Source organism: Monodon monoceros, unplaced genomic scaffold, assembly GCF_005190385.1.
Source record: "Monodon monoceros isolate NGI ecotype Baffin Bay Population unplaced genomic scaffold, NGI_Narwhal_1 Super_Scaffold_11, whole genome shotgun sequence".
Taxonomy (NCBI): domain Eukaryota; kingdom Metazoa; phylum Chordata; class Mammalia; order Artiodactyla; family Monodontidae; genus Monodon; species Monodon monoceros.
The window spans coordinates 77,361,380-77,379,401 of NW_021703767.1; the positions used below are offsets into that span (position 1 = coordinate 77,361,380).

The window sequence follows — 18,022 nt, forward strand, 5'->3', positions numbered from 1 at the left end:
AAGAAGCGCCAAGTGATAACGATGGAAACAAAAGTGAAAATAATTGAGATAGTGGAGCGAGGTGAAAAAACAATAAACGTCACTCACTCTTATAACATGAATCGTTCAACCATCAGTACAATTCTAAAGAACAAGGAAAAGATCATGGAACATGTGAAGTCTGCTGTGCCGATGATGTCAACGATAATATCGAAGAAGCGTGGAAAAGTGATGGAGATAGAGAATCTTCTCAGTGTGCGGATGCAGGATCAACATCAGCACTGAGTCCTGCTCAGCTTAATGCTGGTTCAAGAGAAAGTTTAAAGCCTTTATGAAGACTTGAAGAAGAAACGTGGTGAAGAATCAGAGGGCACATCTTTTAATGCCAGCCATGGCTGGTTTCAGCGGTTCAGGGCTAGAGCCAATGTAAAAGTAAGCAGTGAGGCAGCAAGTGCAGATACAGTAGCTGCCCGGGAAGTTCCTGAAATGCTCTGAGAAATTCCCGCCCCCCCCGCCCCACCACAGGACCAACCTGTACTTTTTTATTTTTATTTTTTAAAAGACAAACTATTAAAAGTAAAATGACTGAACTCACACGAGATCAAGATACAAAGACAGAAATTCAATGTAGAAAAAAAGACCTTGCTGGGAAACAGTCAATGGGAAACACAGGAAACATTTCATAGACGCACAAAAAGCTCACGTTGTAAACAGGATTAAGCTGTTGTAGGTTCCTCATCACATCAGGGTTTCATTTTGCTCAGCCTGAGATATCACTCGATTTCAAACTGCCTGTGATCCACTCGGTCTAGAAAAGCTTTCCGTTCAATGAACCCCTCCTTCCCTCAATTGTGGATGGCTAGTTCTTCACCAATGCCCTCTTCCTCCTTGAAGCTCTCCCAGTCCAGCTCGGCCTTCTCTAGGATGCTCATCTTCTGCTTCTTGGCTCCTATTTTCCCCAAAAGGCTGTTCATGCCCCTTGACCTTTTTAACCCTGACCCGGCAGGAAGTGACGGTAGAGCTGAAGGGACATTATTAGCCTAGGGATTTTTCTTTCGCATTTTGCTTGAAGAAGGATTTGGCTTCTTTAGATGTAGCATCCACTTCCTTAGTCACCCTGACTTCACCAGCAAAATCAAACACCTTGGTGATTTTAACTTTTTCTGTTTCTTTAGGTTTCTCTAGCTCTTCTGCTTTGACCAACAATTTACTTGAACTTGTCTCTTCAGCCTCCTCTCCTCTTTTAACTTGTGTACACGGAGGCACTTTTGATTTTAGTCCTACGTCATTGAGGAAGCTGGCCCATAGTTCATCTTCCTTCTTTTTCCTCGTATCCTCTGACTCAATGCCTTTTTCTTGCTCTGCAGCTACATCTTCCTCCTCACTACTACTTCCTCCAGATTCCTCGCTGGCATCCTTCTTGTCCTTTTCTAATGAGAGGCTACCTTGTTTTCTCTTCCTGGCCAGAATGCTCTGAGCCTTTCTTTTTCTCCCTTTGGTTTTCTGTGTCTCTTCACCATCCACTTCATCTTCCTTCACTAAATCATTTACATCATCTTCACTATACTCTCCACCCGATGACACGTAGTCCTCGTCCTCCTCCGAGGTGGAGAAATCTTCAGAGTCGAATTCCTCCAAGTCGCTAAGGCGCGGGGCGGACAGAGCTGCAGCAGCTACCCCCAAAGGCAAAGCTCTAGGGAGAAACCATAGACAGAGATGTGGCAGGGTCGGCGGCAGCTGGGGCAGCCCCCGCAGCGTGCTCTGAGAAATTATTGATGAAGGCACATATTTACCCGAGCAGATTTTTAATGTAGATGAGGCAGGACTGTACTGGAAGAGGATGTCAGACCAAAGTTACACCAGTAAGGAGGAAAAGTTGATGCCAGGCTATAAAGCAGCAAAGGATAGGCTAACTGTTGTTTGGTGGCAATGTTTCCAGTGATATGAAGCTGAAGCCCCATCTTAGATTATCATTCAGAGAACCCAAGAGCCCTTCAAAACATAGCCAAGGGCTCTCTCCCAGTTGTATGGAAGAGTAACCCCAAAGTCTGGGTTACACAGGCCGTTTTCCAGGACTGGTTTTTCCACCACTTTTTCCAGGAGGTGGAGAAATATTGCTTGGAGAAGAACATCCCATTCAACATTCTTTTGCTGCTCGACAATGCTCCAGGCCACCCCCATTCACCGACAACTTTCATCCCAACATCAAAGTAGTGCATCTGCCACCAAATACTATGTTGCTTATCCAAATTACAGACCAGGGAGTTATAGCAACTTTCAAGAAATATTATTTACATCACATTTCTTGTCAGGCATCAAAGGTGAGTGATGAATTGGGAACAACTTTGTGACAATTTTGGAAGGACTGTAACATCTACAAAGCCATAAAAAACATTGACTTTGCTTGGCATGAGGTTACAGCCATCGCCATGAACGGAGTTTGGAAGAAGCTTTGCTTGCAGTTTATTCACGGTTTTCATGGATTTGAGAAGGTGGATGAGGAGTCCAAAGAGGTCTTCAGCAACTTAGTGACCCTCAGTGAGAAACTGGAGCTAGATCTGCAAGAGGACGATTTCACTGAACTCCTTGCTGTGCAACACGAGGAGCTTACTAATGAAGGCCTGATGGAATTGGAGGCCCAGAGAAAGGATGAAGAGAGACAAGAGGAAGAAGAAGTAACTGAAGAACTGAAGAGATTCACAATGCAGGAAATGGCAAGGGGATTGTTTTTATCTGAGGAGGCACTGTTAGTTTTTGAGGCACAGGACCTGAACATAAAATGGTACATGAAGGTTGCAGCAGCCATTCAGAATGCAATCCAGTGCTACTGTGTCATCTATGATGAGAAAAAAAGAGCTAATACCCAGATATCACTGGATCATGTTTTCAAGAGGGAAGATAGAATTGAATCCAGCAAGGAACCAGAACCTGTGCCATCAACGTCAGGCGTGAGTGAATTTGCAGCTTGCCCTCCATCTCCTATCGCTGACGATCCTTCAGCTCTACCATCTCCCACCTCCTCTCCCTCCTCCAGTCAGTAGCTCTTCTTGCCTGTTCACTCGATGCCTGCCCCTGTATGCCAGCTGTCGTGCTGTACTACTGTACTTTTCAAGGTACTGTATTGTAAGATTAAAAGTGTTTTCATTATTTTGTGTGTTTTTTTATTTGTGTGAAAAGTATTATAAACCTATTATAATACAGTAATATCTAGCCAATTGTTTTAGTTGGGTACCTAGGCTAAATTTGTTGGACCCACTAACAAATTGGACTTATGAATGCCCTCTTGGAATGGAACTTGTTCATATGTAGGGGATTTACTGTATTTTCTACATTTTCACATTTTTGTTTGTGTCTGGAGGAGAAAGGGGTAATTTAGTTATTCAATTCTGAATGCTTTGCCAGAATAAAAATTTGGGCTAAAATTATATAATCATACACAATTTTAATATATTATATTAATATATTTTCACATATATATTATATATGATAAGCAATAAAGTATCTAGCATGTTTAATTATGAAGTCTATATACATATTATAGACATTAGTCATTACTCCACTATACTTATATGAAAATTTAGAGTTAGCAATTTATATGCACATTAAACTCATCAAATGCTAATGACAGTTTAAATAATATTTAATAGACATGTCTTTGTAATTCTTTTAATAGTAGCAGTGAATATGATTAAGGTAATTAAATATTGCCCCTGGGAAGTGAATGCCTAAAAACCCACGTATGGTGTTTTGAAGACTTTAAGAAATTAATCAGAGATGCTTGGGTAATGCAGCAATTTCTTTGAAGACATATATTTAGTTAAGGAAATTAAGCAATTCTGTACTTTATAACTTTAGAGTGATGGCTATTCCTTATTTTGTGCCTTCAAAGTCTTTTGCTTATAACTCTAGTATAACATTTACTTTGTTTTGCCTTTTATAATAACTACCAAAATAGGAATGAGTCTCCATTAAGACCACAAGTCTTACAGGGTAAGAGTAAATGTATTTGAAGTAGTAACACAATCATTGTTTAATGAATTCATAAGACATCGTACGTAATTTTATTTATCTCAGGATGTTAGGATATTTTAATCCTTAAATTTTACTGCTTACTTATCTCTCAAATTTACCCCCAATATGCTATCTCCATGGATATTGGCACTTAAACATTTTCAATTATTTTCTAGATTATTACAATAACCCACTAAATAATCTCTCTGCAGTTAGACTTGCCTTTCTTATACTCTCTTCTACACTGCTGCCAAATTGATCTTTCTAAATGTTAATCTGATCAGATCACTCCCTGCTTATCCCTACTTTATTAGTCAGGACTGTGATGGGAAATCAGTGTCACACACAAATGGGGCAATGGAGAATATTTAAATGAAGGGACTGTTTTCAAAGATATGAGCAAGGTCAAAGGAATGGTAAAGACCTCAGGACTCTCAACAAGAGAAAGACACTACCACAAGGCATTCTAAAAGGGAAAAGGGAGAGGGCCTTTACCAAAACCAGGCAAGAGATCTGTAGCTACAGGAAATGACCTTCAGATGAGATTGTGGCCCTAGGTTGAGGAAAGCAGTTATTGCCTCACCCAATTGATTTGGATCAGGTAACCTAGAAGTAGAGCATAAGACAGGTAGTCTTGTGCAAGTGATCTTTGAGGAAGTTCTGAGGTGAAATCTATAAGGGAGTAAGGAGAGTGAGAAAAGGCAAAAGATGAAATTAAGCAAAAATGTGATTTCAGGAGAGGTTTACATTCAATCTAATCCCATAGGACACTTCAGAACACAGATTGTAGCTAGAGGTTTTCTTGCCCAGAGAAAGAAGGGCTTCACTTTCTTATCTGTGCATTAGACAGTCACTGGGGACTGTCTGACCCCGGGAGAGGAGATAGTTTAACTTCTCAGAAATCTTTGGGTGTAACAGCTTCAATCAGCCTAGGGCGATCCTCCAGAGAAATATGCCAGTTTGAGCAGTTACCAGCCAAGACCTGCAGCCATTGGGGGATGGGCGCAGCAGCCCAGCCTAAGCTCTTCCCATCTGTTCTCGGCTTCTTCAGAACTTGGGTTGGTCTAAATTTCTGGAAAAACTTGTAAAAGAAGCATTAGTAGGGTGAATTGCAGCCTTCTTTACTTCAATTGATTTTAAATTATTAAATGATACTTATCATCTCCTTCTCCTTCTCCTTCTAAATTCCTCTTATTCTCACCTAGAACTTCAGATGGCCTCAGTAGCTTGTTTGGTGAGATGATTCAGAATCTCATCGCTGAGAGGCTTGATACCATCATTACCATACCTTTACCAGGCAATGATTGCTGTATTTGTTCATTTATAATTAGGTTAGGCATGGACGTACCAAGAAATATCCTGTAGTTAACCTAAGTACCAAACATATTCCTCCATGCTTCTATTAAGTAACAACAACCATATCTCCTTAGGATCATCAGGTTAAAATACCCAAGTGTATACAAGTGTGCCAGTATGGTAACTCCTTTCTTTGTTTGCTGGTCAATTTGAAAAATTCTAAGTTATCAGCTGTCAGCCATGGCTTAAGTTTAGTGAGACTTTTGCAGTGTCTTTGAGTGAAAGCATCCCTCTTCTGGGAAATAGGACCTCTAGGCCCACAAGGTCTTAAGTTGAGCAAACGGAAAACACAAATTCTCTCAGTCGGGCCCTGGAGTGACTGAGAAGTGAAGTCACACCTTCCTCCATCACTTGGTTTCTGAACTCATTGAATAGTACGGGACATAGCACCATATATGGCCATTGGTTTAGGATAGAGGTACTGCTTTCTGAAGGATAGTATCCCCATTAAGGGGTATCATCTCCAAACTGATATTGCAGATGTACCTTAAATGGGCATTTCCATGCTCTGTCAGGTCAGCAGCCTCCAAATGATTCAATATATTGTAACATCAGAGGATTTATTTGCCATGTTCCCATCATCATGCTTCTTTTGCCATTAAAAGGATCTCTTGGTCTGAGGAGACAATATGTGGAATCCTATTCTATAGATCACTCTGTGAGCCCTTGCATATTATGCTGACTGAGATACTGCTGTTAAAGAAAAAAGATAAACACGTACTAGGAATATGTATCACTCTGCTCAAGACAAATTATTGCCCTTGTCAGGATAAGAGGGGCACAGTGTTATCAAATTACCATCAAGTGTCTGTTTGGTTTCATCAAAGTATGGTATCATACCAGGGATTCAGCATTAGAATCTGTTTCTGGATAGGATGGACATTTAGCTGGGGCATTAGCTAGATCAACTTCAGTGAGAAGGGAGCCCATGCTATTCGGTCCAGAGGTAGTCTCCATCTCTGTCATCATGGCTACTCCATTCATGAGTCTATTCAGCAAGCATAGAAGTTGGTTTATAATCTATTGGACCAGTCATCCTCCAAACCTGGTTAATATATGGTAAGTTCCTCTTATTTTGTGTCCATTCCCATATGTCCACCCACATTCTACTTGCTTAGACATCTTTGTCCCTAAACTGCCAATTTTGTTCCTTGCATGCCTCCAGCCAATTAACCAAGTCATTCACCACTGCCTATGCATTCCTGTATATCTTTGTTTTGAGTCACAACAAAATTGGGTGATGAATAATACTGACCAAAGCCCTCTCTACTCTTCGAATTTTCTCATCACTACTGTCCTTCAAGGCTTCCTCTGAGTGGGCTGTACTGTAACAGCAGCCCATTTGGGGCCCAAACTAAAACACCAGGCTGAACTATCCACGGACCAAGTCTGGGTTATTTTCTTCTTCTCCTAAGATGGTCACGAAGAATCATCCCATGAGACCATAGTTGTGAGCTGTGTGAGTGGTATGTTTTGAGACGGTGCTGGGTGACATGGAAGTCTGAGACACTTATTTTTCCAGCTCACTTATGCCCTTTGGAACTGCTTAAGGCTGATCTAAGATGTAACCCTTCCATTTTTATAAATAATTGCTGCTTGGGCTGCTAAAGTTTATGACTTGGTGGGTCTGACAGCCACCAGCAGTGAGCAGTTTTGGTGTCACAGCTACTTGATGTTCCTTGGCCAGATATTTATTCTGCCTGTGATCCTGACTATCAAGGAGAAGTTGGACTACTACTCCACAACGGAGGTAAGGAAAAGTATGTCTGAAATACGGGAGATCCGTTAGGGCATCTCTTAGTATTAACATGCCTGTGATTAAGGTCAATGGAAAAGCACAACAACATAATCCAGGAAGAACTACCAGATCCTTTGGAAATGAAGGTTTGGGTCACACTGCCACATAAAGAACCATAACCAGCTGAGGTGTTCGCTGAAGGCAGAGGAAATACAGAATGGGTAGTAGAAGAAGTTATTTATAAATACCAGTTATGACCATGTGACTAGCATCAGAAATAATGACTATAACTATCATGAGTATTTCCTCCGAATTTGTTATGAATAAGTCTTGTGTGTATTTATACATATATTAAGCAAATAGCCTTGTTTTCTTTCCTCTCATATTTCCTTACCATATAACATAAGATTTATTGACTTTCTATCAGCATTTAAGTATTGTTAATTTTAAGTCATAGTATTTAAGTTATGGGATAGCTGGAGAAGAGTAAACATCACTCAAGGATTTTACTTCCTCCTCTGGAGAAAAGAGTAGTGTAATTTCAGTTGTATGCAGGATAGTTGTATCACGTAAGGTGGTATTATGACTTTGTTATTATCTTTATTTGGAGATTAATTATGGTTTAAGAAGATATGTATAGGGGAGGAGACCAAGATGGCGGAGTAGGAAGATGCAGAGTTAACCTCCTCCAGCGAACACATCAGAAATACATCCACATGTGGAGCAATTCCCACTGAAACAAACTGGAGACTATCAGAAAGACTTTTACACATCCAAGGCTGTAAGAAAGATCCACATGGAGTCAGGTAGGAAGGGAAGAAAAGTGATCATGTCAGGACCTCTGCCCCTAGTACGGGACACAGAAGAGAAGGGGGATGACACAGGCTCAGAGATCCTGCCTGGGGAATGAGCAGTTTGAACCACATAGGTCAGAGACCCAGAGCCTGAGTCCCCTTATCTGGTTTGAAAACCAGTGGACTGACGTGTGGACTGTAAGAAGCCTCGACTCCACTCATGAGGAGTGCACACACACTTGATTACTCCAGAAACAGGCTGGGGAGAGCAGATTAAAACTGCCCAGGACTCTAGCTGGTTTCCTGCAACCATCCCAGCGTGCACCCCAGCCCAGGACTAGAGCCCTCTCCAGCCTCTCTTGCTCCTCAGTGCAGCTCCACACTAGGGTAAAGGCTGCCACAGCCGAGGAAAGAATGCAGTTGAGGGAGACAAAGCTGGTTTGGACTCAGCACAGCATCTGAGTGGGGCAAGGGCAACCATTACTGGTGCACATGAAGGCAGCAGATCAGGATTGGTCTGGAACTCTAACTGGTGTGCTGGGACCACTGCAATGCACACACTGGCCCACACCAGGTGTCCACTCCGGCCCGTCTTGCTCCAGTACTGCTCACCTCTGGGGTGAGGGTGCTGGTGCTGGGAGCTGAAAGAAAACACACTTAGTAGGAACAGAAACAGCTCAGACCGGATCCTCATGGCTTCTACTCCAGCAGCTTGGGACCCAATCCCACCCCCAATAAGGTAGTGTTGACACTAAGCAGAAGAGAAGTCCTAGCTCCTACCTGGTTCTGGCTCTAGACTCTCCAGCCCCACATTCCACCAAGGTCATAGCTGGTAGCACACCTTGAGGGAAGAAAGAAGGAAATAATAAAGATCAGAGAGAAAATAAGTGAAATACAGACCCAAAAAAAAGCAATATAAAAGATCAGTGAAACCAAGATCTAGTTTTTTGAAAAGATAAACAAAATTGGTAAACTTTTAGCCAGGCTCATCAAGAAATAAAGAGAGCAGATGCAAATATACAGAATAAGAAATGAAAAAGTAGAAATAACAGCCAATATTAAAGAGACACATAAAGTCATAAGAGACTATGAAAAGTTATATACCAATAAATTGGACAACCTAGAAGAAATGGATAAATTTCTAGAAACATACAATCTTCCAAGGCTGAACCAGGAAGAAGTAGACAATCAGAACAGACTGATCAGTAGTAGTGAAATTGAATTTGGAATAAAAAAAAAAAATCTCTCAGCAAACAAAAGGTCAGAACCTGATGGCTTCATAGGTGTATTCTACCAAACATATAAGGAAAAGCTAATACGTCAAACTATTCTAAAAAATTGAAGAGGACAGAATACTTGCAAATTCATTCTACAAAGCTACCATTACCCTGATAGCAAAACCAGACAAAGACACTACAAAAAAAAAGAGCAAATTACAGACCAATATCTCCAATGAATATAGATGTAAAAGTCCTCAGAAAAATTAGCAAATAGAATTCAAAAATATATAAAAAAGATCATATACCATGATCAAGTGGGATGTATTAGGGATGCAAGGATGGTTCAATATCCACAAATCAATCAGTCATACACCATGTTATCAAAAGGAAGGATAAAAATTATATGACTATTTCAATAGCTGCAAAAAAATCATTTGATAAAATTCTACATCCATTCATGACAAAAACTCTAGTCAAAATGGGTATAAAGAGAACATATCTCAACATAATAAAGGGCATTTATGACAAATCCACCGCTAACATCATACAGTTAGTGAAAGGCTGAGTGCTTTTCCTCTAAAATCAGGAACAAGACAAGGATGCCCATTCTTGTCACTTCCATTAACATATACTGAAAGTCCTAGCCACAGCAATTAGATAAGAAAAAGAAATAAAATGCATCCAAAATGGAAGGGAAGAAGTAATACTGTCACTATTTTCAGATAACATAATACTCTGTATAGAAAACCCTAAAGTCTCCACCAAAAAACTACTAGAACTAATAAATGAATTCAGTAAAATTGTAGGATACAAAATTAATATATGCAAATCTGTTGCTTTTCTATATACTAAAAATGAACTACCAGAAAAAAAAGAAATAAAACAATCCTGTTTAAAATTGCATCAAAAAGAATAAAATAACTAGAAAGAAACTTAACCAAGGAGGTGAAAGACCTATACTCTGAATACTATAAAACAGTGATGAAGGAAATTGAAGATGATACAAATGGAAAGATATTCTGTGCTCTTGGATTAGAAGAATTAATACTGATAAAATGTCCATACTACCCAAAGCAAACTACATATTTAATGCAATCCCTATCAAAATATCCATGACACTTCACAGAACTAGAACAAATAATCCTAAAATTTATATGGAACCACAAAAGACCCCAAATCGCCAAAGCCATCTTAAGAAAAAAAGAACAAAGCTGAAGATATCATACGCCCTGATTTCAGACTATACTGCAAATCTACGGTAATCAAAACAGTATGGTACTGGCACAAAAACAGACACATAGATCAATGGAACAGAATAGAGAGCCCAGAAATAAACACATGCACTTATGGTCAATTAATCTATGGCAAAGGAGGCAAGAATATACAATGGGAAAAGACAGTGTCTTCAATAAGATGTGCTAGGAAATCTGGACAGCCACACGTAAAAGAATGCAATTAGAATATTTTCTCACACCACATACAAAAGTAAAATCAAAATGGATTAAAGATCTAAATGTAAGACTATAAGTCATAAAACTCCTAGAAGAAAACATAGGCAGAACACTCTTTGACATAAATCATAGCAATTCTTTTTTATCTGTTCCTAAGGCAAACGAAAAAAAGGAAAAATAAACAAATGGGACCTAATTAAACTTAAAAGTTTTTGCACAGCAAAGAAAATCATCAGCAAGATGAAAAGAAAACCGACTAAATGGAGAAAATATTTGCAAATGATATAACTGATAAAGGGTTAGTATCCAAAATATATAAACAGCTCATACAACTCAATATGAAAAAAACAAACAACTCAATTTAAAAATGGGAAAAAATACCTGAAAAGACATTTTTTCCAAAGAAGACATACAGATGGTCAACATGAACATGAAAAAATGCTCAACATTGCTAATCATCAGAGAAATGCAAATCAAAACCACGGTGAGACATCACATCACACTTTTCAGAATGACTCTCATCAGAAAGACTACAAATTACAAATGTTGGTGAGGATATGAAGAAAAGGAAACCCTAGTACACTGTTGATGGGAATGTATATTGGTGCAGTCACTGTGGAAAACAGAATGGAGATTCCTCAAAAAACTAAAAATAAGGGGCTTCCCTGGTGGTGCAGTGGTTGAGAGTCCGCCTGCCGATGCAGGGGACACGGGTTCGTGCCCCAGTCCGGGAAGATCCCACATGCTGCAGAGTGGCTGGGCCCGTGAGCCATGGCCGCTGAGCCTGCGCGTCCAGAGCCTGTGTTCCGCAACGGGAGAGGCCACAACAGTGAGAGGCCCGCATACCGCAAAAAAATTAAAAAAAAGTAAAACTAAAAATAAAGCTACCATATAACCTGGCAATTCCACTTCTGGGTATGTACACCAAGAAAACAGAAACACTACGTCGAAGCACCTCATAACAGCACTATGTTATGTGTTCATAACAGCACTATTTGCAATAGCCAAGATATAGAAACAACCTAAGGTCCATCAACAGATGAATGGATAAAGAAGTTGTGGTATATATACATATATCACAATGGAATATATATATACAAATGGAATATTACTTACCCACACAAAAAGAAATTTTGCCAATTTCAACAACATGGATGGACCTGGAGGGTATTATGCTTAGTGAAATAAGTCAGATAGAGAAAGATAAATACTCTATCATTTATATGTAATATCTAAAATAAATAAAGCATATGAATGAATATAACAAAACAGAAACAGACTCACAGATATAGAGAACAATGTAGTGGTTACCAGTGGGGAGAGGGAAAGAGGGAGGGGCAAGTTAGGGGCAGGGGATTAGGAGGTACAAACTACCATGTGTAAAATAAATAAACTATAAAGTATATTGTGCAGAACAGAGAATATAGCCAATATTTTATAATAACTTTAAATGGAGTATAATCTAAAAAACATTGGATCACCGTGTACACCAGAAATTAATATAATATTTAAGTAAACTACACTTCGATAAAAATATAAAATAAAATTAAAATTAAACTTATGTTTAGATGCCAAGTTGACAGAAGGCAGACTTGTGATGGTTAATTTTATGTGTCAACTTGACTGGGCTAAGAGATGCCCAGATATCTGTAAAACATTATTTATGTGTGTGTCTGTGAGGGTGTCTCTGAAGAAATTAGCATTTGAATCAGTAAATTGAGTAAAGAAGATCTCCCTCACCAATGCAGGTTGGCATCATCCAAAGCACTTAGGGCCTAAATAGCACAGAAAGGCAAAAGAAGGGTACATTTGCTTTCTGCCTGAGCTAAGATATCCGTCTTCTTCTGTCCTCAGACATTGGTGCTCCTAGTTTTCTGGTCTTTGGCATTGGACTGAATTATACTACCAGGTTTTCTGGGTCTCCAGCTTGCAGATGGCAGATTGGAGGACTTCTTAGCCTCCATAATCAAGGCCAAGTCCTATCATAAATACACATATATATAATTTTATCTGTATTTATAAAATATATGTTGTGTATTATTGGTCTGTTTATCCAGAGAACCTGAACTAATACACCATGCCGAGTAGCATTCCAGCAGCTGCATTTTTTTTTAAATAAATTTATTTATTTTTGGCTGTTTTGGGTCTTCGTTTCTGTGCGAGGGCTTTCTCTAGTTGCGGTGAGCGGGGGCCACTCTTCATCGCGGTGCGCAGGCCTCTCACTATCGCGACCTCTCTTGTTGCGGAGCACAGGCTCCAGACGCGCAGGCTCAGCGGCCATGGCTCACGGGCCTAGTTGCTCCGCGGCATGTGGGAACTTCCCAGACCAGGGCTCGAACCCGTGTCCGCTGCATCGGCAGGCAGATTCTCAACCACTGCGCCACCAGGGAAGCCCCCAGCAGCTGCATTTTGAATGATGTTCTCTGCAGCGGATGGCATGCTCTTGCTCCAAAATAGTTGCCTGTTTGAAACTCTTCTGTTGGGGCTTTCAAGAGACTCCATGAATATCTTCATCTCCTACAAATAACTCATGCACCATTATAGGATCTTCTGGGTTACATGATCCAAGTGGTAGGACTACTTGTACTATGGCCTTTCTTGCCCAGGGTCCCTACTGAAGCCTGGCAGCTTTCCACATCACTTGCTAAATCATTCAGTGCAGTGTGATGTTTGCTCCACATTGCTTCTAATTTAATGGTAGAATGCACAAGGTAAAATAATTTCCCCTTTACCTTGGACCGGTGCCCCAGACCATTGACTCCCTAAAAGGGTCACAGATGTGACAAGCCACTGGATCTCTGTATGGCTTATCTTTCCTACTCTCTGAAGCTTGTGTGTCTTACATGGCATCCAGAGTCACCTAGGCTGTGAATTCAGCTTTCTCTGAAGTTCTGCTATTCTCAATATCAAGTCCTTTGCCTATTCAGCAGCTCAGTAGGCCTTTCAGTTGCAGGTGATAAGGATCTCTTTAAAGGCTGCCAAGGAAGACCTCTGACTTTCACACTTACCTTTAATAGATGATGAGTTATTTTCTCTCCAGAATGCACCAGCAGGCACTCACCAGTAGTCACCCAATTCCATATCCCTTAATTTTATTATTTTCTCTCTGTCTCTCAAATGTCAGAGACCCTGTAAAAGCTAGTGCACTTCCATCATCTTAGCAATTGTACTACTATGACATCCAAGAAACTATCAACACACTGCTTGTCATTAGGGACAGGGTCTTCATCGCCATTCAGCTGGTATATGATCCAACTCCAGAATTACATCTTTAGAGTTTGCTTTATAGGACTCATTTCTGGTACGAATTGGCTTAAATTGGGTTCCCTAGAAGCGGAATACGAGGCAGAGAATCTAAAACAAGTGATTTATTCAGGGAATGCTCTCAGGATAAACCTTTAAAGAGGGGAGGAAAAGAGGACAGGGCAAAGAAGAAGCTAGACAAAGATGTGGTTTCAAGAGAAATTCATCCTCAACCTGAACCCATGAAGAGCTCTGAAGTCTCAATTGTTTATAGAGGTTGTACTACTTATATCCAAGGATGCTGGGTTGTTATATCCTTATATTGGTAGACCACTGATAACTGACCACTGGCAAAGTGGAGGATTGCATAACTTTCTAGGCATCTCCTAGTAAGGCAGTACCCACTAGCTAAAGGCTCTCCCCATTACTGCTAAAATATAAGTTGTCAGTAGCCAACACCTGCAGCATCTGGGGAATGAGTGTAACACTCTGACACACCAGTCCCCCTCCCCTCCAGCTTTCTGACTTCCTAAAGGTGCTTCTCTTTGATCAAAATCAGAGGGCAAGAGAGACCACAGATGCAACTATAAAGGTTCAATTCTTAGGACACAGAGCAGGGTAGAGATGGTTGCATGACGGATGCAGGGGAGCACACAGAAAAGGTCCTGTGCTTCTGCATAAAATCACTTGGGGCTCCCACATAACCTAAAAGATTAAGCCTCAGTCCTCAGCATGGCAGGCTCTTCACAGTCTCTCTTCCTTGCCTGCCTTGAAGCTTTATACTTCATGGCTATTTACCTGATATAACATATGTCCTGGCCAACATTTCTCAGACTTTTATTTCTGAAATACTTTTCTTCTTGCCTGATATTCCCCTTCCCAATCTCATTACATCTTCCTGCCACCCTACCACAACTTCCCCATACTGGGCCACACATACACACACACACAGAGCTTATCCTAACAACAATCACTCTACTCTAGCTCTTATGAGTCGGTTTCTCAAATAGATCTTAAATTACCTGAGAAGAGAGATGGCTTTATTTTTCAATTGCTCTGCCACAGAGTAGCAACGAGTGAATGAATGGAAGAAATAATGAATGATTCATTCATATCCTTCAAGGGTCAGTTTTAAGTAACATCTTTTTTAATGTCATCTCTGGCTTCTCATTCCTGTCTCAAATTTTAGATGGCCCTCCACTCTGTTTTTATAACCCTTGACCTACATTTTTCACAGGACTCCCCATAGGGCATTATAATGATTTGGTCAGGTGCCTGTCACCTGCACTGTAATATAAGCCTTTCATCATTATAGTTCCAGTGCCTGGCAAATAATAGGTCCTTGAAGAATATGAAAGATGGATAAATGATTGAATGAGTGAACAAGTGTAAGAGACAGTGACAAACCATAAAATTTCCAGGAAAGGGAGCATACTTTTCTTTCTCAGAATCAAATGAAGAATTGAAAATTACAATAAAATGGAATTTTAATAAGTGTGGCATGTTCAATGGGTTGCACAATATTTGACAGAATATCATAGATGGACAGATAATAGATAGCTTATATAGAAAGAGATAAGGAGATAGAGATAGAGATAGACTTAGGGTGGTTTTATCTGATTAGCTTTCAATTCAGATCAGAGAACATTTCCAATTTCTAGTATATGTAATATTATCTATAGTTTTTGAGTAAGGATACATTTAAGTTAATGTGTTTAAGGTACTCAACACTGCTAATTTGTTAATATATGAGTATCATTGGCAAAAACATTCCTAAGAATCTGATTAATCTCTAGACGAACAGCCTTGAGACAAAATAGTTTTAAAACACTTTGATCTGAAAGTGATGGTTCTTCAGGGTTCTCAAACCCAAGATTTATTTAATTCAAAAAGCTTCTCTTGAAGAATTGTATGGAGAAAAAGCTTTTATCTTATTCTTTGGGGTGATCTTTCAGTGAGCTGCCGCATACCACATATGTTAATGCTTCAGCACAGGGAGTCTTGGTTGTTTATGAACTTTGTTGAGTGCAAAGGTTTATTTGCATCGTCTGATAGCTTTTGACAGGAGTTTAGCTCTTCTAATGGCAATAATAGTCATCTGTTTTTCTAAGCACTCTGATTAAAATAAAACAAGGAAATGAAAAGGTGTTTAAACATGTTTCAGACTAATAATGTCAGTCTAAACCGACTGGAAATACAAGTGCTGTCTTGGTGATCCTCCTTCTAATCTTGATCCTTAGTAAAGCAAAGTCGATGCAACCACAGTTCCCAGGCTCAGTGTGACTATTTTTACCCAATTTCTTTACCTCTTCAATCATAGTATATCTTATCAGTAACAAAAATTAAAAATATTCTATATTATCTATGATTAAATCATCTCTGTTTAGTTTTCCTGTACCTACTATTTTATTTTGAAGTAAAATGGAGCAACTCTGCATTGCTCAATATTATCATTTGTTTTCAATCTTATTTCTTCTAACTTAATACAAAAAGGAAAATTTTAAGAGTTGGAAAGGACCATAGAGATAGTTTTATCTGGTCTCCTACTTTTATCTTTGTGAACAACTTAAATCCAGAGAAACTGCACAAGTGAGTAGGTGACTATGCTAGGAAGAGAACCCCATTTTCCTGATTAATATTCTCTGCCTCCATTTATCCCACACTACTATTAAGGTGCCATTAATGTCTCTATTCACTCATTCATTCCTGAGTTCATAAATGTAAATCTCTTAGAATCTTAGAACTTAGTGTCTGGTGCATATAATATTTATTAATATCTTATTTTTCTTATAATTAACTATTATTTAATTAAATTATTTCATTATATGTAATTAGAGTTTTTGTTAAATCAGAAACATATGCATAATTGTCTATAATGTATTTACATTACCTCTCCTTTCAAGGAGAATCACTTTATAAAACATTTACTCATTAAGGTAGGTAGAATAATAGCCCCTCCCAAAGATGTCTGAACCTTAATTCCCCAGACCTGGAATATGTCATATTTCATGGCAATGGGAGAAGAATTAAGGCTGTTGATGGAATTAAGTTTGCTAATCAACTGACCTTGAGTTGTGGAGATTGTTTTGGATTATCCCCATGCCACCAATGTTATCATAAAGGTCTTTATAAGTGCAAGAGAGAGGCAAAAAAGAGAGAAGAGAGTTGGCAGTGAGAAAAGGACTTAGGCCAAAGTTGCCAACTCTGAAGATGGAGGAAGAGAGCCAGAAGTCGAGGAAGAGAGCCAGAAGTCATGGAATGCAGGTGGCACCCCGAATCCACAAAAAAAAGGAACAGAGCCTACAGAAAGGTAAGGAAGCTCTGCAGACATCTTAATTTTAGCCCAGTGAGACCCACTGCAGTCTTCTGAACTACAGAACTGTAGGATAATAAATGTATAATTTTAAGCCACTATGTTAGTGGTAATTTGTTACAGTATCCACAGGAAATGAATATACTCATTTTTAAAGGAATACAAAAAGAACATTTTTAGATGTACAACCTGTGCATTTGGTCAAAGCGATTGTAGAAGCGTGACCAGAACACTCTAGTACAGTGCTAAACAGTAGAAGAGTTTGAGATAATGGAATACCCCACATCTGTATTGTCCAGTGTATAGCCCTTCACTACACTGAGCTCTTGAATGTGGCAAGTAGGCCAGAGAAACTGAATTTTTAAATTTAATTAAAATTTAAATAGCCACATGTGAATAGGGGCTAATAAATTGGACAGCACAGTTAGTGTCTGGTTTATAATTAAATGTTTCTCCCCTATTCTGCCAAGATAATGTAGCAAGTCAGAAACAAGTCTTTGCCTGCTAAAGCAAAGAACCCTGGAACCCTGTTTAGCAGATTATGTACTTGGTAAATATTTAATGAAGTCTGTGGGAATGTGGTGGCAGCCACCATTAATATCAAGGAGGTAGAGGAAGACAGTTACTGGGGGGAAGATAACAACTTTTTTCAGCCAAATTCCAACAGGTTTGGCCTCTGCCGGCAATAAGGTCGAGGGTATGCAACCAGCAAACTGCACGCATCCAGTGGCATTGATCCCACATGTGTCTGATATCACAGGGCAGAGTAACAGAAAATCAGTTCAAATTCACTCCCAACTGTGGGGCTTTTGCAATGTCGTGTTCTTTGTCCTCTTTGTATTTCTCCTGTTTACTCACTGATTTTGGTTCAACCTGCTTTAACCTCTACCCTGTGCAACTTTCATAGAATAAGTAGT

General features: G+C 39.5%; 1 protein-coding gene across 1 annotated transcript; it reads right to left on the minus strand.

Annotated features, from left to right (window-relative positions):
* Positions 1-976: 976 nt before the first annotated feature.
* On the minus strand, positions 977-6,315 carry LOC114890300 (craniofacial development protein 1-like). Its single transcript, XM_029213727.1, has 2 exons — positions 6,187-6,315; positions 977-1,809 (listed from the first exon to the last, which is right to left on the minus strand). Exons 1-2 carry the CDS (start codon positions 6,313-6,315, stop codon positions 1,015-1,017), a joined length of 924 nt encoding a protein of 307 aa, XP_029069560.1. The 3' UTR covers positions 977-1,014.
* Between the last annotated feature and the right edge of the window lie 11,707 nt (positions 6,316-18,022).